This window comes from Theropithecus gelada, chromosome 13, assembly GCF_003255815.1.
Source record: "Theropithecus gelada isolate Dixy chromosome 13, Tgel_1.0, whole genome shotgun sequence".
Classification (NCBI taxonomy): Eukaryota; Metazoa; Chordata; class Mammalia; order Primates; family Cercopithecidae; genus Theropithecus; species Theropithecus gelada.
In genome coordinates this window covers 19,991,818-20,014,183 of record NC_037681.1, presented here as the reverse complement: position 1 = coordinate 20,014,183, position 22,366 = coordinate 19,991,818, and the positions used below count along the sequence as shown (strand labels likewise).

Below are 22,366 nucleotides of genomic sequence, written 5' to 3'. Positions count from 1 at the left end.
GTCCCCCGCGCGCGTCACAGCCTGGGCGCGCCGCCGGCTCTGCGCAGGGCCTCACGGGACTGGTAGTTCGAGGCGGTCCCGCGATGCTTTCCCTGCGAAGTGAGGTGAGCGACTACAACTCCCAGAGGGTATCGCGGCCGCAGCAGCGGGCAGCTGAGTTCCCGGGGCGACCCCGGTCCTCCGGCGGAAGCGGGAGCCTCAGTCGGCCGCGGAAGCCTGGAGTGGGCGGTACGCAGACGCGCGCGGTGAGACCCGCTGTGGGCGCCGCGGACCCTGCCCGTCTCCACCTCCCCGTGCGTCCGGCCGCCATGAAGGACTCGCTGGTGCTGCTGGGCCGTGTCCCGGCGCACCCGGACTCCCGCTGCTGGTTCCTGGCTTGGAACCCCGCGGGGACCCTGCTGGCCTCGTGCGGCGGCGACCGGAGAATCCGCATCTGGGGCACGGAGGGTAAGGCCCAGCCTGGCTGCGCGGCCCTGGGCGCTGAGGGCTCCGCTTGGGCGTAGTGCGGGCGCGCAGCCTGCGGGGGAGGCTGACCCTGTTCCTGGCGGAGGGAGAGTCGGATGTTAGCCACCCCGAGAAGGGCTTTGTAGGCAAAGAAGTCTGCGACTGCCGGGAGGAGAAACGTCAGCAGACAAGCTGAAATGTGGAGGGAATTGTGGTAGCTGCGGAGGCAGGAAAATGGGAAAAGAAAGGTGTTAGGAAAGTGGCTTTCAGAGTAACTTGCAACTGGATTGTCACATTTTATCCCGTGGGCATTGGGGAACCAGTAGCAATTTTAGATCAGATTTGTTTTAGAAAGATGCCTCCAGAGGCTGGGCGCGGTGGCTCACGCCTGTAATCCTAGCAGTCTGGGAAGCAGAGGCGGGTAGATCACCTGAGGTCAAGAGGTCGAGACCAGCCTGGGCAACATGGTGAAACCCCGTCTCTACTACAAATACAAAATTAGCTGGGCGTGGTGGCGGGCACCTGTAACCCCAGCTACTCTGGAGGCTGAGGCAGGAGAATCCCTTGAACCCAGGAGGCGAAGGTTGCAGTGAGCCAGGATTGTGCCATCGCACTCCAGCCTGGGCATCAGAGCAAAAACTCGGTCTCAAAAAAAAAAAGCCTCCCGAGGAAGTAGAGTCAGTTGCATCTTTGTAAAAGCTGTGAGCTTTCACCCACTAGCTTGACTCCAGTGCTAGCCCCCAGTATCGAATGGCTTCATGGTGCTGCACCCAGCTCCAGAGCCTGGCCTGCGCTCCGCCTTTAGGTGACAGCTGGATCTGCAAGTCTGTCCTTTCTGAAGGCCACCAGCGCACCGTGCGGAAGGTGGCCTGGTCCCCCTGCGGTAATTACCTGGCCTCTGCCAGCTTTGATGCTACCACTTGCATTTGGAAGAAGAACCAGGATGACTTTGAGGTACCCAGGCTGGTTGGGACCAGAATTATTGCCTGTTTCCTCCCCAGGGCTGGTTCAGGAACCTGAGCCAACCTGCGCCAATTGGGCTGTACCCATGGGAAGGGCCTTAGCGGTGTTAGCTGCTGTTAATTCTCATTTTCCTTCTCCTTTCATAGTGTGTAACCACTCTCGAGGGCCATGAAAATGAGGTCAAGTCAGTGGCTTGGGCCCCATCTGGCAACCTCCTGGCCACTTGCAGCCGAGATAAGAGTGTTTGGGTCTGGGAAGGTGAGTCCAGGTCCCTCCAGGTGGATTGGGAACCACCTGACACCCCCCTCTGTGTCCGTGACAGGGTCGGCTCTTGGATTCCCTTCTTTTTCTCTCCCACAGTTGATGAAGAGGATGAGTATGAATGTGTCAGTGTTCTCAACTCCCACACACAGGATGTCAAGCATGTGGTGTGGCACCCAAGTCAGGAGGTAAGAGTCAGGCAGGGTCTCCTGTGGGAAGGGCTCTGATGTGCAGGCTTGTGCCCAGCCTTCCTTTGCTTTTCAGCCTTAAGCTAGCTTTTACAGGGACCTCTATCTGTGAACAAAAAACATTAGTCCCTTTATAAAAACAGATCTGGCTGGGCGTGATGGCTCACACCTATAATCTCAGCACTTTGGGAGGCCACAGTGGGTGGATCATCTGAGGTCAGGAATTCAAGACTAGCCTGGCCAACTTGGTGAAACTCCGTCTCTACGAAAAATACAAAATTAGCTGGGCGTGGTGGTGCATGCCTGTAATCCCAGCTACTTAGGAGGCTGAGGCAGGAGAATTGCTTGAACCTGGGAGACGGGGGTTACAGTGAGCCGAGATTGTGCTATTGCACTCCAGCCTGGGCAACAAGAGCGAAACTTCGTCTCAAATAAATAATAAAATAAAATAAAAACATAAAAGCAGATCCCTGGGACTCACTGACCTGTCCTGCACTTCCTGGGCCACACAGACACAAGTTGGGTCTCCTTTCCCTCTTCCCCCAGCTCTTAGCTTCTGCCAGCTACGATGACACAGTGAAGCTGTACCGGGAGGAAGAGGATGACTGGGTATGCTGTGCCACCCTTGAGGGCCATGAATCCACTGTGTGGAGCTTGGCCTTTGACCCGAGTGGCCAGCGCCTGGCGTCTTGTAGTGATGACCGCACTGTGCGCATCTGGCGTCAGTATCTACCGGGCAATGAACAAGGTGAGGGTCCCTTAGTAGAGCTAAAGAAGACCCCTCTCTCAAGGGGTTCACAGTCTGCTAAGACACATACATGAGTCGGAGCAAATGGGGGTAAAAGGTAAGATGTGCCGCAAGAGGGTTCGGGGTAGAGTACTGGAACAACCAGGAAAGCTTTGTGCAACAGGGGCTGTTTCATCTGCATTTGAAAGGGTATGTAGGATTTTAACATGAGAATTTCACGTGAGAATTCCAAGTGAAAACTCAACAGCGTGAGTAAAGATAACAATGGTGGGAACGCTCAGACTTAGTGAGGCGTGGTAATTCATTTAAATGGGGCATAGGACATCTAGGGTTTGGAGAGGAATAAAGTGGGTTGGGTTGGCTGGTGGTTGGCAACAGAACAGGGATGTTTCCTTCTCGGAATTCTGCTTGAGAAAGGCCGGTCTGGCCAGAGTGTGTAAGGCAGATCAGCGGGGATGGGTACAGGAATGGAGACGGGGACTCATAATCAGTTGAAGATGAGGGTGAGGGAAGGTAAGTTAGGTTCTCCTTTGAGGCGCCCAGGACATAGGAACGTCTTAAGTGTAAGAGGAGTCTGTCTTGCAGGCGTGGCATGCAGCGGCTCTGACCCCAGTTGGAAATGTATCTGTACTTTGTCGGGCTTCCACTCAAGGACCATTTATGACATTGCTTGGTAAGACTCCATCCCCCACCCCCATCCCATCCCCATAAAGGAGGGATTTTAGAGAAGGCATGCCCCATGCAGTCCTCTGCAACCCTGGGGGAGTGCTTAGGAATCGAGGGCAGCCACCCCCATTCCTTATCAGGCCTGACTCCAGAATGCTGCTTTACAGCTGGCTGGGCTGGCGTTCACAGGAGCAGGGAACAGTCCCAGGCTGTGAGGGCAGCACCAGCACTCGGGGTTCACGCAGCTTGTGCCGTCCAGAAGTTATCGAATCTGTGCATTCATGACTGGGTTGTTATTTATTTATTTATTTATTTATTTATTTTGAGACAGAGTCTCAGTCTGCAGCCCAGGCTGGAGTGCAGTGGCGTGATCTCGGCTCACTGCAAGCTCCGCCTCCCGGGTTCATGCCATTCTCCTTCCTCAGCCTCCCGAGTAGCTGGGACTACAGGCGCCCGTCACCACGCCCAGCTAATTTTTTGTATTTTTAGTAGAGACGGGGTTTCACTGTGTTAGCCAGGATGGTCTCGATCTCCTGACCTTGTGATCCGCCCGCCTTGGCCTCCCAAAGTGCTGGGATTACAGGCGGGAGCCCCCGCGCCACGCAGTGGCTGGGGTTTTTATGGGTAACGCTGACTCTGCCCTTGCAGAAGCTGGAAAAGCTGCACCATTCATATAGGAGAGTAGGTCAGAGGGTAGTTCTGGCCCTGAGAGTTGATCCCTAGGACCAGAGAGTGAAAAAAAACTGAGTACTCAAGCTTGCTTTATATTAGCAAACATTTGGGAATCACCTATTCAACAAAAGTGAACTTAAGTAAATTATGGTAGAACTTAGCTTGTTACATCACTGTTTAAAGAAAGGGGTTAAGAATACTTTATGATGGGGCGGGGAGCGGTGGCTCACGCCTGTAATCCCAACACTTTGGGAGGCCGAAGTGGGCGAATCATGATGTCAGGAGTTCAAGACCAGCCTGACCAATGTGGTGAAACCCTGTCTCTACTAAAAATACAAAAATTAGCTGGGCGTGGTGGTGCACGCCTGTAATCCCAGCTACTCGGAGGCTGAGGCAGGAGAATCGCTTGAACCTGGGAGGCAGAGGTTGCAGTGAGCCGAGATTGCGCCACTGCACTCCAGCCTGGTGATAGAGCAAGACTCCATCTAAAAAAAATAAATAAATACTTTATGATGGCTGGACCCAGTGACTCATGCCTGTCATCCCAGCACTTTGGGAGGCGGAGGTGGGTGAATCACTTGAGGTCAGGTGTTTGAGACCAGCCTGGCCAACACGATGAAACCCTGTCTCTACTGAAAATACAAAACTTAGCCAAACATGGTGGCACACGCCTGTAGTTCCAGCTACTTGGGAGGCTGAGGCAGGAGAATCGCTTGAACCTGGGAGGCGGAAGTTGCAGTGAGCCATCTCAAAAAAAAACTTTATGACATGGGAAACTGCTTATGCCAGGTGAGAAAAGTGCAGTTCATAATTCCATGTTGTTTTTTAGGGTAATCGTAGGGGAAAGAACTAGATTGCAGCATCTGCGGTTGTAAGTGGGTGATATTTGTGACTCCTTAGTAGTTAAGGAAACATTTTAATAAGAGGTTTTTAGCTGTGGCCTGAAGTTAGGGAAGAGAACAGGCGAGGAACCATGGACCAAGTCTGGCCTAATCAGTCAGGTATACCCACTGATGTCACTTTCCTCCCAGGTGTCAGCTGACAGGGGCTCTGGCTACAGCTTGTGGGGACGACGCAATCCGTGTGTTTCAGGAGGATCCCAACTCGGATCCACAACAGCCCACCTTCTCCCTGACAGCCCACTTGCATCAGGCCCATTCCCAGGATGTCAACTGTGTGGCCTGGAACCCCAAGGAGCCAGGGCTGCTGGCCTCCTGCAGTGATGATGGGGAGGTGGCCTTCTGGAAGTACCAGCGGCCTGAAGGCCTCTGAGCTACCTTGACTTCGGACAGAGTAATGACTCCCCAGAAAACGCTGTAAGACTTTCCCGGCCCCTGAGAGGACCAGGAGGAGCATCCTTGACCTTCATTTAACTTGGCTCACTTCTCTTCAGACTTGGGTAGAAGTACGGAGCCACAGAATTGCTCTCCTTCCCCTCTTTTGACGTGAGGCCTTCAGTAAAGAGCTACAGAACATCAGTACCTTGTTATACCACAGATTTTTCTTGCATTAGGGCACAGTGTTAAATTTTTTGGAGGTAAATATACTATTTATAATCATTATATATAGTAGGAGGGGGTGTGTGTCTCAGGCCTTTCTGAAGTTGTAAGACTTAAATAATCCATCTGCATCCCAAGTCCTATTTTATAAGGATATTCATAAAAGAATTCCATGGTGAATCCTTGTCTGAAATAGGTCCTGCCTTCCCGGTTTCTGTAAATCTTTGCATTTAAGACATTCAATCAATACTGAAGGAAATTTTTTTTCTGAATGTAGGTTTGAGTGAGAGGCACCTCTGCTTTCCCTTAGAAACCCTCATATACTCCTGCACCGTTAAGCTGTGATGGCAACGGGGATAGGAAAAAAAAAAAAAATGGAGCTGGGCGCGGTGGCTCACGCCTGTAATCCCAGCACTTTGGGAGGCCGAGGCGGGTGGATCACAAGGTCAGGAGATCGAGACCACGGTGAAACCCCATCTCTACTAAAAATACAAAAAATTAGCTGGGCGAGGTGGCGGCGCCTGTAGTCCCAGCTACTTGGGAGGCTGAGGCAGGAGAATGGCGTGAACCCGGGAGGCGGAGCTTGCAGTGAGCCGAGATCCGGCCACTGCACTCCAGCCTGGGCGACAGAGCAAGACTCCATCTCAAAAAAAAAAAAAAAAAAAAAANCAATAAAATCAGTTTGTGGCCCTCCTAAGGCCCACAGCACATATAGTGTGGCTGTGACATTCCATTTTCATGGCAGGGAGTGATCAGGAAGAAGCTCCCGAGGGGACTGGCGATGAAGACCCGTTGGGAAACACTGCCATGGACAGGCAGTTTTCAGGCTCACTCGAGTTGTCTCTTGACAGTTCTAAATGGGTTCTAACGTGACAGTGGTCTCCAGAGCTACAGCCTTCCCCTAAGTTTAAGCCGTGACCTTAGATTTTAGAAAGACAGTGGGGCGATACCCAGAGTAGTGGTTGTCGAAGAATGTGGTCTGCAGATCCTGGGAGTCCCAAGACCCTTTCAGGGAGGATCTGGGAGGTCAACTGTTGGCACTGCGGCGTGAATCAAGGTGGTGGCAGTAAACTAATAGTTTTGACATGTCCTTGTTAGAACAAATAACAGTGATTAACTATACTAAATGTTGACCTAGCCAGCGCTGTGGCTCACGCCTGTAATCCCAGCACTTCGGGAGGCCGAGGTGGGCAGATCACCTGAGGTCAGGAGTTCGAGACCAGCCTGACCAACATGGAGAAACCCCGTCTCTACTAAAAATACAAAATTATAGCTGGGTGTGGTGGTGCATGTCTGTAATTCCAGCTACTTAGGAGTCTGAGGCAAGAGAATCACTTGAAGCCAGTAGGTGGAGGTTGCAGTGAGCCAGGATCACACCACTGTACTCCAGCCTGGGCAACGAGTGAAACCCTGTCTCAGGGGGAAAAAAAAAAAAAAAAGTTGACCTTGAGAACACTTACTCTGAGACGACTGAAAGCATGCATGAAGCCCCTCTGCTGTGCACTGAAGTATGGATGCCTTGAGGAAAAGCAGTGGTACCATTGAGTTGCAAGCTGAATTGGCTGTGTTCAAGGCATGCCCTTTAGAGTTGAAAGAACTAGCAGATTATGGTATTTAGACTTGAATATTTGGCTGACATTTTCTGGAAAATGAATGGAATGAGCCTCTCACTTCAAGGGAAACAACTGATAGTGTTGCCAATGATAAAAGAAAGCTTTCAAGCAAAAATTAGAATTTCTGAAAATCTGTACTCCACCATGAGCTTTATTGTTGGGGATATTAACACATGTGATTTGTATAATGAAATGCATTTCATTTGGAAGAATTCAGTGAACCAGTTTTCCAAAACCAGTACGTGATGTTACAAAATCATGCATGGCTCGAAGATTCATTCAAAAGTGTAAGGCCAGTGGATTTTAATGTATTAACAATATAAGAGTGCATTAAGTTTTCAGAGTCCACATTGCCTTTAAGAAACTATCACTTGTAGTAAGCCAGGCGCGGTGGCTCACGCCTGTAATCCCAGCACTTTGGGAGGCCGAGGTGGGTGGGTCACAAAGTCAGGAGTTCAAGACCAGCCTGGCCAATATGGTGAAAGCCCATCTCTACTAAAATTACAAAAATTAGCCTGGCGTGGTGGCAGACCCCTTGTAGTCCCAGCTACTCGGGAGGCGGAGGCAGGAGAATCGCATGAACCCAGGAGGTGGAGGCTGCAGTGAGCCCAGATCGTGCCACTGCACTCCAGCCTGGGCGGCACTGTGAGACTCCGTTTCAAAAAAAAAAAAAGTATCACTTGTCTTGGCATCAGAGAACAGCCACAGTTGGCTGAAGGGGCTGTTTAGAACCTGTCTTCCACCTGTGCGTCTGTGTGGAGTCAGCTTACTGCAACGAAAACCAGTCTGGATGTAGAAGCAGCTGTAAGAATTCAACTGTTTCTTCTTATAACAAGAGACTAAAGATATTGTAAAACGCCACTCTTCTCCTTGGATTGTTTTGGAAGTTATTCTTCACAAAAAATGTTAACATAGACCGGGCATGGTGGCTCATGCCTGTAATCCCAGCACTTCTGGGAGGCTGAGGTGGGCAGATCACTTGAGCTCAGGAATTCAAGATCAGCCTGGGCAACATGGCTAAACCCTGTCTGTATTTAAAAAAAAAAAAAAGTTAACATGATGATTTAAAAGTGCATTAACCTAGAAGAAAAGCTTTTTGGGGCAACCTCCAGAACTGTGAAAAATAAATTTGTTATTTAAAAAGAAAAAAGCTCTTTGAGGTTCTTAGTTTTTAGTAGCGTAAAGAGGTCCTACCACCAAATCATTTGAGAACTGCTACCCTGAGGAAACTGCCCCTCAGAATCGTCTTTCAGTTTTGTGTGCATTTAGTCTAAAGAACAGAAGGTAAGAATTTGGAGACAATCAGAAGATCTGGATTAGAAAACCTGTTTATTAAGACTGGGGCACATCCAGCTGGTACATTTCAGTGCCCTTTCTGGTGCTGCCTGCCAGGAGCAGACACTGCACATTTCAGAACCCCCATCTAGAGAAACGCCTAACCTGTGATCTAGCTTCCGACGCTCAGTGTTGGTTCCTGTGGTCGTGCTGATGTGTGGGCACCACTGGGGCCAGGCCACAGTCGGATGTTCCCTCCTCCAGGCTGACTCACAAGGCTACAGGGGACGGCACGCCTAATGAGCAGGTCTGTCCTCCAGAAGCACTCATTACAAGCACGTTTCTGGCTAAAAAATAACCAGATCTTTTTGGCCATGCCCTCAGATTGGAGAAAGAAAACTTTTAATTTGGAATCACTGCAAAGACAAATGGTTTCTACAAATTATTTTATTAGAATATCAAACTCAAAAGAACTACCAGGAACATGCCTGAAAACGCTATATATGATTTATGCTTCACCCGTGACACCTGCTGTCACTGGATCCAGAGTGAGCAAGGGAAAAGGAAGTGGAGGTGGGCAGGGACAGCACCAGCCCTGGCTGGCCAGACCTCAGGCCCACAGACCTGGTCCCCACAACCAGGATCCCTACAAGGTACACATTGCTAATTCAGGCTCAACTCTCCTTTACCCAAGAGTAAATGCCTCAGGACTCAATCTGAATCACTGTCCGTCTCAGCTTCTTTCACATCCACGCTGAATTTGTACTCCTGGTCACATCCCATGTAAGCGTCACTCATGAAGTACAGAGTGTAGTTGTGGGCGCCAGTGGCTGGGGCCACAAAGTCCAACTTCACCTAGAAAGAGCAGGCAGAAATCATTATGAGCACGGACACGGGAAGCATTCTCACCCTTCCCCCACGCCGGAACAAATGCTGGCGCCAGTGGACACACTCACCTTGGCCTTCTGCTGGAGGGTCAGCCTCTTGATGGAGATGAGACTATTGGACTTGGCGTCTCCAATCACCACCCACCAGCCCTCTTCACGCTTCTGCAGTGATCCAAAACCAAGAATTTCAGCATGTAAAACTTGATGGCCATAGGCAGCCATGAAAATGGTTACGGTTACAAAAGAAATAACAAAAATCAGATAGCTTTCCAAAGTTTCTTCCCGAAATACAATTAGATACAACATTTTAATACTGTCAAAAGTTGTCTCAAACAGGCTTAATTATTTAAGTAAGTAGATGAACTCATTTGTTGGTTCTGGCTCATTTCCTTGTGCCAAGGTACCTTCTCCCACTTAGAACCTGCTGCTAAGTCCAAGGTGCTACTGTTAGAGGTCTAGTCTTTGGGGCCTGGTAGCTTTGAGTTCCTTAGAGATACTTTTAAGTCCAGGGCATATCTGCCAGATGAGAAAAAGCTTAACCCAGAGCTGAATGTGCACAGAGATGATCCCCAGCAGGCCTTGCAGCCCTGTCTACTGGCCGCCCCACTGTCACAAAGACCAGGAGTCCTAGTTAAAAGCACTCGTTACTCAGAGCCTGTGAATTACACATGACAGGATCTGGTTTCTGCTGTCAACCTTCGATTCTTCTCCCATATAAAGAGAACCAGAATTTCTTTCTGCTGGTAAAAAACCAAGCACCCAGAAGCACAGTAAGTGGCAGTGAGAAAAAAGAAGAAACCACCAGGAAAGCCCAAGTGTCCTGGAGCCACGGGAGTTAAAGACAAACGCATCTTAAACAGCCAGAGAGATGGAAATGCTGCACGACTGACGGGTTTCACAATGACCAGTCATCTACTTTTTTTTTTTTTGAGACGAAGTCTCACATTGTTGCCTAGGCTGGTGTGCAGTGGGGCAATCTCAGCTTGTTGCAGCCTCCACCTCCCGGTTCAAGTGATTCTCCTGCCTCAGCCTCCCAAGTAGCTGGGACTACAGGTGCCCACCATCAGGTGCGGCTAATTTTTGTATTTTTAGTAGAGATGAGGTTTCACAATGTTGGCCAGGCTGGTCTCAAACTCCTGCCCTCGTGATCTGCCCGCCTTGGCCTCCCAAAGTGCTGGGATTACAGGCGTGAGCCACTGTCCCCGGCCCTAAATTGTTTAAGCAGAAACAAACAGGAAAGAAAAAAAAAAAAAAAAACCATAGCCTCAAGATTAATTCTCAGCCTTGTGAGCTCATTATCAGTCTAAAGTTTCCCTCCCTCAGGGACAGTGTGCCCTTGTACCATGCACCTAGCCAGTGGATAGGGGAGTTGACACCTGGCCAAGCCAGTTACCAGGACGCACCTGCGGGAAGAGGGGCGCAATGACAGGGCCTGTGACTTCCTCCTCTCGCTCCAGCTGCACCAGCACCACAACTGGCCCGCCACTGCAGGGGGAGAGGAGGGGCGCACATCAGTGATGTGGCAGTGGGCTCACAGCATACTATCGTGCTGTGCCCAACAGGTACCACCTCTGGCTCACCTGCGGATGCTGTCCTTATCCACCACCTCATAAGACAGTTCGATATTAGGGTAGCGGTTACAAAAGCGAGCCACATCTGCAATCTGGCTGTCGGTCAGCTGAAGCAATGCGTTCCGTTCTTCATCCTCCATCTCCATGATGTCGAAAACACTCTCCACTCCCTGCAGTGAGTATTCAGACGTCAGGAAAGACAGAACACAGGCCAACAGCAAATGACACAGGCGCCAAGAGCTGCTAATTTTACCTCCTACACCATCAAGTCATCTAAAGAAACAGTTGCAGAAAGAACACGGCCCACAGTTGGCAGCCTCTCTAGCATCTCAACAGGGAGCCCCTTCGGAGGAACCATAACTACAAGTTTCACTCACTGAGACCCACCTCCCGCAACCCACCCTCGGTCCACAACACTGGGCTCTCAGGCTCACCCACCTGACCCTCTGGGCTGACCCGGCTCACCTTGTCTGTGCAACGTTTGATATGCTCAGAGGTGAAGTGTGGCAGCTGCTTCAGGTAGGAGTCCTTGGACCACATGGCTTGGGTGACCATCTGGGCCAGTTCCATGGCTGCCAGAGCAGGGCTGAGCCACCCATTGCTGGAGAGGACATCCACACAGGCCTGGATAAGCCGGATTGCCTAACACGAAAAGGTGTACCAAAGTGGGCGGGGTTGCAGCTGAGATGTCTAGAGCACCACTGGCCCCTGTGCCCCACACCCACACCCTACCTTACTAAGGATTTCCTCCGTATCTGACTGCAACTCAGCACTCAGCTGCATGCGGGACAGGTGAGCCTGCAGGAGCAGGTTGGTCTTGACGTGCGGATCATTGAACTTAGGGTTATTCAGCTTGTGGGGGACCTTCTGAGCCAACTACAAAGTGGAAGAAAAATAGTTGGTGATGGACAGATGACCCTGCCTGAGACTGGCTCAGGCCAAAGCACCACATGGCCCAGGCTCACACAGCCCTTCAACACCCCGAGGCCCATGGGTGGCAGTGGGATGGAGATGGGTGTGAGGGAGGTATGGAGGGGAGGACATATGGCGGGGGTTGGGGGATGCATATGGGGGTGTTGGTGGCAGGGATGCCATGTGCTCTGGGCACACAGGCAGAGTTCGTTGTACCCAGGACGTTCTCCTGAAGCTGCTGTCCTCACCTGCCTCAGGAGGTTGTCTTCATGGTGCCGGATGGGAATGTTCTCGTACTCTGCTGCATTGGAGATGATCTCGATAAGCCCTCGCACCTTGGTCTTGGCATTGAGGGACATGCTGAAGAGCTCTGACAGAAAAAGGACATTTGAGAGAAGCCGAAAGCAGGCGGAGAAGGAGCAGAACTGCCTGGGCTGCCCTGCTCTCCCCTGCAGTGTCATCCCGCTGACAGACACGGGCGGACCTCTCATCCCAGTGGGCTCCTGACCCCTGTGTGAGAAGGCTCCTACAGACAGGACACGGGCCGTGCCGGGCCTCACCAATGGTGGTGTAGTTGATGTAATAGTAGGCAGCGATCATGCCCAGGTTCAGAGGTGCCACATCCATCTCGTCCTCGATGCTGATGCACTTGGACTGCTCCAGGTCACTCAGGGTCTGCTCCACCAGTTCTGACAAGTGGTCGGACAAGTGACGATGGGAGATGCCTATGGAGGTGAGATGTGAGTGGGGAGCCTTGAGAAGATGCCCAGCAAAGGCTGTGGGAACCACCAAAGAATCACATGTGCTCCCAAGCCCACTGACCCTGCAGGTTGTAGTAATTGGGGTTCTGTGTCATGCGGCGGTACAGAAAGGTCCAGGTGAGGTAGTCCACAGCGTCCTGCTTGTTCTCAATGGTCTTGGTGACGATCTCAGCATTGAAGTGGTCATGCATACAGTGGTCCAGATGAGACTCCACTGGCAATGGCTCATATAAGAACTTCTTGAAGAAATCCTGTGGGTTGGAGAAGCAGCAGCATTAATCAAGAATTAGTGACAACATGGTCACAAAGGGCCAAGGGCAAATCAACAGGGCATGGTCCCCGTGCGAGACCTAACTAATACCAAAATGGAAGAAGCCACACGTTTAGAAAGTGCGTCACTGGCGACAATACGCAGTGGGAACAGAGGCACAGCAAGTCACGAGGGCAGAGCAGTGGGCAGCCCAGTGAGGAAGGAGGGAACCAACTAGCGGGCGAAGCCCTCAACACGTGGAGCCAACGGCAGCAGCAAAAGCAAAAGGCAGCAAAATTCCAAATGGGTGGCAGGCTCGTTACAAAAGAATTGTGTAAATAAGAGAGGCAGAAGTTAAGAGACTAAAATTACTGAAGACATCTATCAAAAGAAGGATTAAAGAATCCATTCTGAGGCTCCGGATCCAAGAGGCTGCATGAGTCTGGCCAGGACTGACCTTCTTGGAGCCCTGACACATGATGACGCAGCGTCCCTCATCGTCCTGCAAAGGGCGGTTGGCGTGACCCACCATCTGAAGCACGTCGTAGATGGGGTAATCCACATAGCTGGTGACAGATGCAGGGAAAGAAGGAAAAGCCGCCTCAACATGGAGACCATGCTCAGGAGGCCCGACTCCCTTCGCCAAGTAACAGTAAAATGTAAATACGGGGAGGCGTGGTCAAATCACAGCACGACTCTGTTTATGAATCTCTGCACTTAGAACAAATGTCCTTCACTGGCTGGCCTCTACATCATTTTAGCATTCGGTGTGAGGGCCATGAATTTGCTGCTCAAGTGCCATGAACCAAGCTACAAAACGATCTAATGCCAAAACCAAAATAACTCCCTATTCGAGGATCAAATGTGTAAGTCAAACTTCCCAAACTTTTCTCCTTGAATTAAAAAAATTATTTTTTTATTTTTTTGTTTGTTTTTTGATAGAGCATCTTGCTCCACTGTCCATGCTGGAGTGCAGTGGCACAGCCACGACTCACTGCAGCCTTGACCTCCTAGGCTCAAGGGATCCTCTCACTTCAGCCACCACAGGTGCGCACCGCCACACTTTCCAAACTTCATAGCTGTGCATTTCTTTTTTTTTTTTTTTTTTTGAGACGGAGTCTCGCTCTGTCGCCCAGGCTGGAGTACAGTGTCCGGATCTCAGCTCACTGCAAGCTCCGCCTCCCGGGTTCACGCCATTCTCCTGCCTCAGCCTCCCGAGTAGTTGGGACTACAGGCGCCCGCCACCGCGCCCGGCTAGTTTTTTGTATTTTTTTTAGTAGAGACGGGGTTTCACCGTGTTAGCCAGGATGGTCTCGATCTCCTGACCTCGTGATCCGCCCGTCTCGGCCTCCCAAAGTGCTGGGATTACAGGCTTGAGCCACCGCGCCCGGCCCCAGGAAAAAGTTATTAAGCATTGGGCCAGGCACCATAACTCACGCCTGTAATCCCGGCACTTTGGGTGGGTGAATCATTTGAGCTCAGGAGTTCAAGACCAGCCTGGGCAACACGGTGAAAACCCATCTATACGAAAAAAAAAAGCAAAAGTTAGCTGAGAGTGACAGCACATGCTGGTAGTCCCAGCTACTTGGGAGACTGAGGCAGGATGATTGCTTGAGCCTGGGAGGCAGAGGCTGTAGTGGGCCGAGATCATACCACTGCATTCCAGCCTAAATGACAGAACAAGATTGTCTCAAAAAAAAAAAAAAAAGCAGATGTTTTTCTGAGAATGATTGACTCTTCTAACTTTTTTTTTTTTTTTTGAGATGGAGTCTCGCTCTGTTGCTCAGACTGGAGTGCAGTGGCGCGAGCTCGGCTCACTGCAACCTCCGCCTCCCGGGTTCAAGCGATTCTCCTGCTCAGCCTCCCAAGTAGCTGGGATTACAGGCGCGTGTCACCACACCTGGCCTTTTTTTTTTTTTTGAGATGGAATCTCACTCTGTTGCCCAGGCTAGAATGCAATGGCACGATCTTGGCTCACTGCAACCTCTGCCTCCCAGGTTCAACTGATTCTCCTGCCTCAGCCTCCTGAGTAGCTGGAAGCACAAGCACATGCCACCACGCTCAGCTAATTTTTATACTTTTAGTAGAGACGGGGTTTCACCGTGTTGGCCAGGCTGGTCTGGAACTCCTGACCTCAAGTGATCCGCCTGCCTCAGCCTCCCAAAGTGCTGGGATTACAGGCATGAGCCACCGCGCTCAGCACTCTTCTAGCTTCTTGTCACTATATAGGTGTATGACCTTGACCAAGTCGCTTTTCCTAATCTACAAGATGTTTGAGGTTAATGACATAATGTCAAACATTCCTCCTGGCGCTAACTTCCTACCTCTCCCAACTGCGGAATGTGGAAGCACAATGACTAAAAAACAAATGTGAGCCTAGGTATTGAGACACAAAACTCCTAAACACTTGGCTCTGGTGGCATCTCAGCTGTTAACTTCCCTAACACCTTTCCTTCATCCTAGCTTGCTTTCTGTGTGTCTGCAGATTCACACTCATTTTAGGAAGGTCTGGGCTAACACAGACCACCAGTTGTACTCACGCGTGGATCTTGCCATTGTAGTACTGGGTGTCCATGATGATTACCAGGTGGGCAGCCACGTTCATGCCCCAGCAGAGACTCCGAGAAGCCACCACCACCTGGATAGCCCCTGAGCAGCAGAGGGGAGAGAAGGCTGAGGACAGGGGTCTCTGGGTGAAGCAGGTTCACTACCTCATGGGCAGGCCGTGGCTTACCCTGTGCTACGTTTCAGAACTCACAGCAAGGCGGGCTAGGAACAAGGTCTAACATGAATGAGAGGTAACACATTGCTATGAGATAGCTCCACACTGCTGGTGCCTTGCTCTGGGACTATCCAGGAGAAAACAAGTCATCATAGAACAGAACCCAAAGCCCAGGAACACCAAGGCATAACTACTGCTGATGGACTGCTCCTCTGACTGGAAAGTGCTAACACTCACGCAGCCACGGGCTGGCTCAGCCATGCCAGCAAACCGGAGGTCACTCTAAGCATGCCCCAAACAGGCAGATTCAAGGGCCAAAGAGTAACAGGAAGTGATTCTGGCAGGAGGATCTCCAATGAGGCTCCATTAAGCAGTGTTAAAAGGTAAATCTTTGCACAAAATGCCACAGGTCAACAAGGGACAGTGGCCAGCAGGAGTGTGCCCAAGGGAGAATCAGAGCTCTCCTGTGTGCTAATCTCTAAAGTCTAACGATCTTGGTGAGATGGTTTGGATCTGTGTCTCCACCAAATCTCATCAAACCGTAGTCCCCAGTGTTGGAGGAGGGACCTGGTGGGAGATAACTGGCCCACGGGGGCGGAGTTCTCATGAATGGTTTAGCACAACCCGCCCTTGGTACTGTCTAGCGAGTGAGTTCTCACAAGATCTGGTTGTTCAAAAGTGTGTAGCACCTCCCCACCCACTCTCTCGGTCCTGGCTCCTGCCATGTAAGATGCCTGCTTCCCGTTGGCCTTCCCTGAGGCATTCCCAGAAGCAGATGCCACCATGCTTCATGTACAGCCTGCAGAACTGTGGGTCAATTAAACCTCCTTTCTTTATAAATGACCCAGTCTCAAGTATTTCTTTATAGCAATGCAAGAATGAACTAATCCATGGAGAATCAGCAGTCTAGTGGCCAAAGGTCCTGGACTCTAGAAAACCAGGTTCTGAAATAACACAACCCGACGTGTCTGCCTGTTTTCTCACCTGTCTGTAATAGCACAACCCGACGTGTCTGCCTGTTTTCTCACCTGGCAAGTAGGGACAGTGTTTGTCTCACCTGCCTCACGAGGCTCTCGGGAGGATCAAATGAGTTAACAGCTAAGAGTCCTAAACAGTATTCTGAAAAGGTCTAGTATGCTGTAGAGAAATACTGCCACCCGCACCCCTCAGGTTTACCACCACCACTTGGTGATGCCCTTGCTGTGCTCCCCTTCCGTGGCCTGACTCACCTGAGCTAAAGAGCTGCTCCACTAGGCGCCGCTCCATGGGGCTGAGCCCCTCATGCAGGTAGCCCACCCCATTCAGCAGCGTTTCCTTGAGCGTGCTGTCACTCAGCTTCTCCAGGTACGGAATCAGATCCTTCTCGGTGCAGTGCAAGAACCTGTGTGGCACAGGCAATGGCTCAGCTCAGAGTGGTCCAATTCCTGGCAGACATCCTGCCTGCTGTACAGAACCTGGCCCCGAGCCACGTGGGCTAACCCCACCCTCATAAAGAGGGCACCCTTGGAGTGGGCCAGCCTCACTTAACCCAACCCCAACCACCAGACACCAGGCCCCGCCCACCTCTGCCGTTGGATGTCTGCCGCACACGTGGTGAGGATGTCAATGGCAGTGAGGCGGGTCTGCTTGCGAGACGGGACAAAGACAATGACAGGCTTCTTGGGCGAGTGCTTGGTGATAGCATGGTACACAGGCTTGGCCATGGACAGCAGGCGGGTTTGTGTATGGCTGATGTTGAAGCCCTGGCGACCGGGGAGAAGAAAACACACCAAGGCTATCAGACCTGGGCACTCAGGATCTACGTAAGACCCCCACAGACAGATGAGGAGAGTGGGTCCTACCTGGATGTGCAGCTCCAAAGGGACGGGACGCACATTGGGGTGGAAGTTGAAGGTGGAGGTGGCGCTGCAGCCCAGCCAGTGGGCCACATCCTTGGCATTGGAGAGCGAAGAGCTGAGTGCCACAATGCGAATGGGCCGCTCAATCTGGGAGGAGATGTAGCGCATTCGGGAGCAGATCACTTCTAAGACAGGCTGGAAAGAGGGAGGGAGGTCACTGCAGGCCGAGGCTCCCATCCTCTGCCTGGAGGTCCCCTTTGTGAACAGCCCAGCAGCCATAAATGACCTCTTTCTTCCTTCTAACTAGGAGCTCTCATGTTTTTGGTTCTACCTCCTCCACAGCAGCCAACCTCCACTAAACAATACTGTTTTCCTAAAGTACTACCGAAAAAGCTGACATTGTCCCTTTGGAATAGGGCAGCAGGCAGAATCCTCCGGGGAGAAGCCCCGAGCCTCCGTCCTCAGACCCAAATGCAAGGCCCAATGCCAAGGTCACTCGGTCAGTCCCAGTCCCTCATCTGTGCTGCCAGGTCGCGCCATACCCCATTCTCGCCCCCGATAAGGTGGACCTCGTCCACCACGAAGAGGTTGATGTTCTGCACGTTCTTGCGCTGCTTCCACCGCCGGGAGAGTATGTCCCACTTCTCGGGGGTGCTGATGATAATGTTCCCTTTGCCCAGCAGCTTCAGGTCCGTGCTGGTCTCCCCCGTCAGGAGTACCACCTTCTTGTTGAGCCTGTCCTGGAACTTCTCATACCAGTCCATGTACACCTGGCAGGCAGAGGAGGGAGGCCGAACAACATGAGGTCATACCAGGCATCTTTCCCTTACCTGAGGAAAACCTGAGATGCCAAACAGAGACCTGCTGACCTGCAGATCTCAAGCTACGTTCTAATCCCACAGCAGCCTTTATGTGATGGGGCAGCTTTTCTTTCTTTTTTTTTTTGAGATGAAGTCTCACTCTCGTTGCCCAGGCTGGAGTGCAGTGGTGCAATCTTGGCTCACTGCAACCTCCGCCTCCCGGGTTCAAGCAATTCTCCTGCCTCAGCCTCCCGAGTAGCTGGGATTACAGGCGTGTGCCAGCACACCCAGCTAGTTTTTGTATTTTTAGTAGAGACAGGGTTTCACCATGTTGGCCAGGCTGGTCTCGAACTCCTGATCTCAGGAGATCTGCCCGCCTCGGCCTCCCAAAGTGCTGGGATTACAGGCGTGAGCCACCGCGCCTCGCTGGGGCGGCTTTTCTTTAATACACAAACTGAAGAAATGACCCTGCAAATTTCCGGCCTAAAAAAGCCTTCATATGGAATCACAGATGAAATGCTTCTGAGGCCGGGCGCGGTGGCTCACGCCTGTAATCCCAGCACTTTGGGAGGCCGAGGCGGGCGGATCACAAGGTCAGGAGATCGAGACCACGGTGAAACCCCGTCTCTACTAAAAATAGAAAAAAACTAGCCGGGCGTGGTGGCGGGCGCCTGTAGTCCCAGCTACTCGGGAGCCTGAGGCAGGAGAATGGCGTGAACCCGGGAGGCGGAGCTTGCAGTGAACCGAGATCGCGCCACCGCACTCCAGCCTGGGCAACAGAGCGAGACTCCGTCTCAAAAAAAAAAAAAAAAAAAAATGCTTCTGGGCAAATTCACGTGACACAGCGCCATGTCATACCTGCTCTGCCAGGGCCTCCATGGGGGTGATGTACACACAGCGCCCCTCCGAGCTCTGCAGCAGCATCCGCAGGATGGCAAACTCTGCACAAATGGTCTTCCCACTGCCCGTGGGGGCCCCCACAAACACGTTGTCGTCACTGTTGTACACGGTGTTAAACACTGGAAACCAACAGAAAGAAGCAGTGTGAGTACCAAGAGGGAAGAAGAGACGGACTGGGACGTGGACCACTTGTCAAAACAAAGGACAACATAAGAAATGAAGTCAGGCAGTTCCGGAGTGCAGACAGAGGAGCAGTGGCATCCGAGCCTCTAACTCCAGGCCGGCCCTGCTGTACCCCCTCACCTGCTACCACTTAACAGGTAAAGGGGAAGAGGCCAAGATCAAGAGCCCAGGTCCCCTGGAGATGTGTGGGATGACAACAAAAGCAAAGCAAAAGAAACCACACATCCTTCTTTGCTTCTCAGGGACTAGGATGCAGGACAGAAAGGAACTGGATCCCTTTCTCTGCCCCTTCAACACTCTCCTACATTTCCTAGAAACAGCCTAAGGTAGAAAGTAAGAGCCTTAGCCCTGGCATCAACACTGAATTAAAATACAAGTTCTATTTACCAGTTGGTTCAACTGGGGCACCCCCTATGCCTCAGTTCCTCACCTATAAAATGGAACGCTAATGGCAGTATCTCCAACAGTGATTCCTTTTAAGCTTGGTGGGAGGAGTAAGAGACAAAACACTGGTGATGTACTCAGCCAAGGACTGAGACCACAGTGCCTGCTCTGTGACTGTCCCTGTTATTTATCATGATGTGGGGGAGGAGGCCTCAGTGCCACGCCATGGTTCTGATTCAATACTTGAGTGCCAGGGGCAGGCCTCTAAGCCCCCTGGGCCCGAGAAATAACCATGCCATGTAAGGCCTTGCTCTACTGCCCCTCCACAGTGACACATGCAGAGCAGCAAAGCAACCAAGGCTTCTGACAAAAGAAAAAGTCCCGGTGGGCCCCAGGGGTCACGCTGAGGAGCTCCCAGGCCTACCAAGTGCCTGAGCGCCCCCACTCCCCTGCCTGCCACAGAACACATCTGTCTCCTGGTGACTTCAAAAGCCTCCAGAGGAGGGATGGAAACACTTACCCTGGGTTTGGATGGGATTGAAGAAAGGAAATTTATCTTGGTAAAGACTCTCAAAGGCACTGTTTCTCAGAGCAGACACGGGCAAGGGCTGCAGGTCCAAAAGCTCGGTTGGAGGTGGGTACTTCTCCGGCAAGATCAGGTGCCGGAAGGAGACAGGCAGCTGGGTCTCACAAGCTACCAGAAAAGAAGCAGGAAGGAGATAAGCTCTCTTTACCTCACTGGCCTCTAGATCCCCTCCATGGACACTGGAAACCTAGGCAGCGTATGTATCACTCTGTCCCCAGCAAAGGCAAGCCCGGGACAAAGTGCAAGACATTCTTCTACTGTCCTTGGAGGGACTGTTCCTGGGGACTCGAGAGAGGAGACACTCACAGAGCCAGCGGTCAGACACCACTCGGATGAAGTACTGAGGGGGCAACGGCTCAAAGACCGGCACGAAGAACGTAATGAGGTGCTCATCCTGGGCGTATTTGGCCTTGAGGAGAAAATACTCATGGTGCAGAATCACCTCGCTGTCCACGTCCTCCACCAGAATCCAGAAAGCCTCGGATGAACCATGCACCTGCCAACAGAAGCAAGGGTGAAAGGAACGCGAGTCAACGTAGACAGCGCGCCACCAATCCAGCTCCTCTGCCCAGCAAAGCCTCACCTTCTCATCCCACTGGAAGTCCGGCGTGATGGTCAGCTCCACCTTCAGGGTGGAGCGTGTGATAGGCTGCAGGTGCACCGACAACTCCAACTTGGGAAACAGATGCACATATTTGTGGATGGTCTTCCCCATCTTTGGCATGCGGATAAGCTCCCCTACGAGGAAATGAGAGTACTAAGGCTTCAGCCCAGCCTGCCCACTATCCTGCAAACGGGGCCTGAGGGCCACTGTGGGAAAGGAGTAGGGTCTTCCCTTTATGGTCAGTGGAGCCCAGGATTCCAAGTCCCCAGACCAAGGGCCAGCCCTTCAATGGGACCTGGGGAGGGAACACAGGATACTAATGCACAGGGCTAGGAACAGGAAGACTGCGTAGGCAGACTGGGAGAGACACCCAGGCAGTGAAGACAAGGGCAAGAGCATCTCACACACCGATCTCATTATGATTCAGGTCGTACAGACGCTCAAAGGGGAAATTCTTCTTCTCAATCTTCTTCACTACTTCCTCAGGGAGTTTCCGGAACTGGCGCAGAGGACACATGGACTGCCACCTATCCAGGAAGGAGGCAAAGCTGTTGGTCCCTTCTGCAGGGATGTGACAAACCGTCCACATCATGGCTTCCAATAGTTCAGCAGTGACCACACAAGACACAGTGATTAAAGGCAGACACTGACGCTGTGCCAGCCCTGGCCTCCACCTTTCTCCTACCCCCCGGCCCTACCACAGAGGGCCTTCCCTCTTCTCAAAATGCAACAAGGTTCAGATCAGACTTCAGACGTCGGGTCTGGAGATCAGACGCACCGAGTTTTTCCCATCAGACCCTTGGGCTGGGGACCCCACTCATGGGGACCAGCATCCGGATCACTGGGTCCTTACATGCGTTTGTCGATCATCTTGCAGAGATTCAGCGTCTTGTCTGTAAGCTGTGCCCAACCTCGGTTCAGGACAATTTCAAATATCGCTCGCATCAACCGGCCAGCCGACTAGGCAAAGAAGCATCATTCCCACTGTTAAGTCTTGACTATCCCCAAGCCTGTGAGCCACTCTACACACGGTTTCATTACCTCCAGCTCTGACACAACTACCCACCCCAACTCAAAGGCAAAGTCCCCCGTCTTTACGCCTTTCTCCCTCCTATACAGTAGATGCCTGCCGAATAGGGAACAATTAGAAAAGTGCGGCTCAAGGTCACCGCACAACATTTTAACCTAACATTCACTGCATGATTTTAAAGCTTTTGACTCATTTAGCATTTAGAGCTCTAGGAAGAGTTGAGGGTACCAGTGACCTGTTCTTAGAGGTAAAGATGAAGAGCAGCTAATAAAACCCTGTGCCATTTTTGGATTTATTTACGAGCTGTGGGCCGGGCGCGGTGGCTCAAGCCTGTAATCCCAGCACTTTGGGAGGCCGAGACGGGCAGATCACGAGGTCAGGAGATCGAGACCACCCTGGCTAACGCGGTGAAACCCCGTCTCTACTAAAAAATACAAAAAACTAGCCGGGCGCGGTGGCGGGCGCCTATAGTCCCAGCTACTCGGGAGGCTGAGGCAGGAGAATGGCGTAAACCCGGGAGGCAGAGCTTGCAGTGAGCTGAGATCCGGCCACTGCACTCCAGCCTGGGTGACACAGCGAGACTCCGTCTCAAAAAAAAAAAAAAAAAAA

The 22,366-nt window shown here is 51.7% G+C and overlaps 2 protein-coding genes across 3 annotated transcripts in view; one reads left to right on the top strand and one right to left on the bottom strand.

Moving 5' to 3' along the window:
* Positions 1–22: 22 nt before the first annotated feature.
* Positions 23–5,506, top strand: CIAO1 (cytosolic iron-sulfur assembly component 1). 2 transcript variants are annotated; one of them, XM_025354464.1, is made up of 7 exons: positions 23–447; positions 1,250–1,398; positions 1,554–1,665; positions 1,768–1,856; positions 2,403–2,604; positions 3,190–3,277; positions 4,974–5,501. In XM_025354464.1, exons 1-7 carry the CDS (start codon positions 84–86, stop codon positions 5,212–5,214), a joined length of 1,245 nt encoding a protein of 414 aa, XP_025210249.1. In that variant the 5' UTR covers positions 23–83; the 3' UTR covers positions 5,215–5,501. The 2 variants fall into 2 exon arrangements, with proteins under 2 accessions (XP_025210249.1, XP_025210248.1); XM_025354463.1 differs by having other exon boundaries at positions 1,554–1,856; positions 4,974–5,506.
* Positions 5,507–8,366: 2,860 nt separating this feature from the next.
* Positions 8,367–22,366, bottom strand: part of SNRNP200 (small nuclear ribonucleoprotein U5 subunit 200) — a 31,485-nt gene continuing 17,485 nt past the window's right edge. Inside the window, exons 25-45 of the mRNA XM_025405747.1 lie at positions 21,581–21,687; positions 21,136–21,254; positions 20,707–20,861; positions 20,430–20,619; positions 20,058–20,231; positions 18,929–19,089; positions 17,813–18,040; positions 17,274–17,465; positions 16,996–17,174; positions 16,662–16,813; positions 15,251–15,359; positions 13,168–13,276; positions 12,522–12,711; positions 12,260–12,424; positions 11,948–12,069; positions 11,520–11,663; positions 11,253–11,429; positions 10,797–10,957; positions 10,620–10,701; positions 9,286–9,378; positions 8,367–9,184 (exon numbers count right to left, since the gene is read on the bottom strand). Of these exons, the coding sequence (XP_025261532.1) occupies positions 9,041–9,184; positions 9,286–9,378; positions 10,620–10,701; positions 10,797–10,957; positions 11,253–11,429; positions 11,520–11,663; positions 11,948–12,069; positions 12,260–12,424; positions 12,522–12,711; positions 13,168–13,276; positions 15,251–15,359; positions 16,662–16,813; positions 16,996–17,174; positions 17,274–17,465; positions 17,813–18,040; positions 18,929–19,089; positions 20,058–20,231; positions 20,430–20,619; positions 20,707–20,861; positions 21,136–21,254; positions 21,581–21,687 (3,153 nt within the window). The 3' untranslated portion in view covers positions 8,367–9,040. The remainder of the gene's footprint in view (positions 9,185–9,285; positions 9,379–10,619; positions 10,702–10,796; positions 10,958–11,252; positions 11,430–11,519; positions 11,664–11,947; positions 12,070–12,259; positions 12,425–12,521; positions 12,712–13,167; positions 13,277–15,250; positions 15,360–16,661; positions 16,814–16,995; positions 17,175–17,273; positions 17,466–17,812; positions 18,041–18,928; positions 19,090–20,057; positions 20,232–20,429; positions 20,620–20,706; positions 20,862–21,135; positions 21,255–21,580; positions 21,688–22,366) is intronic.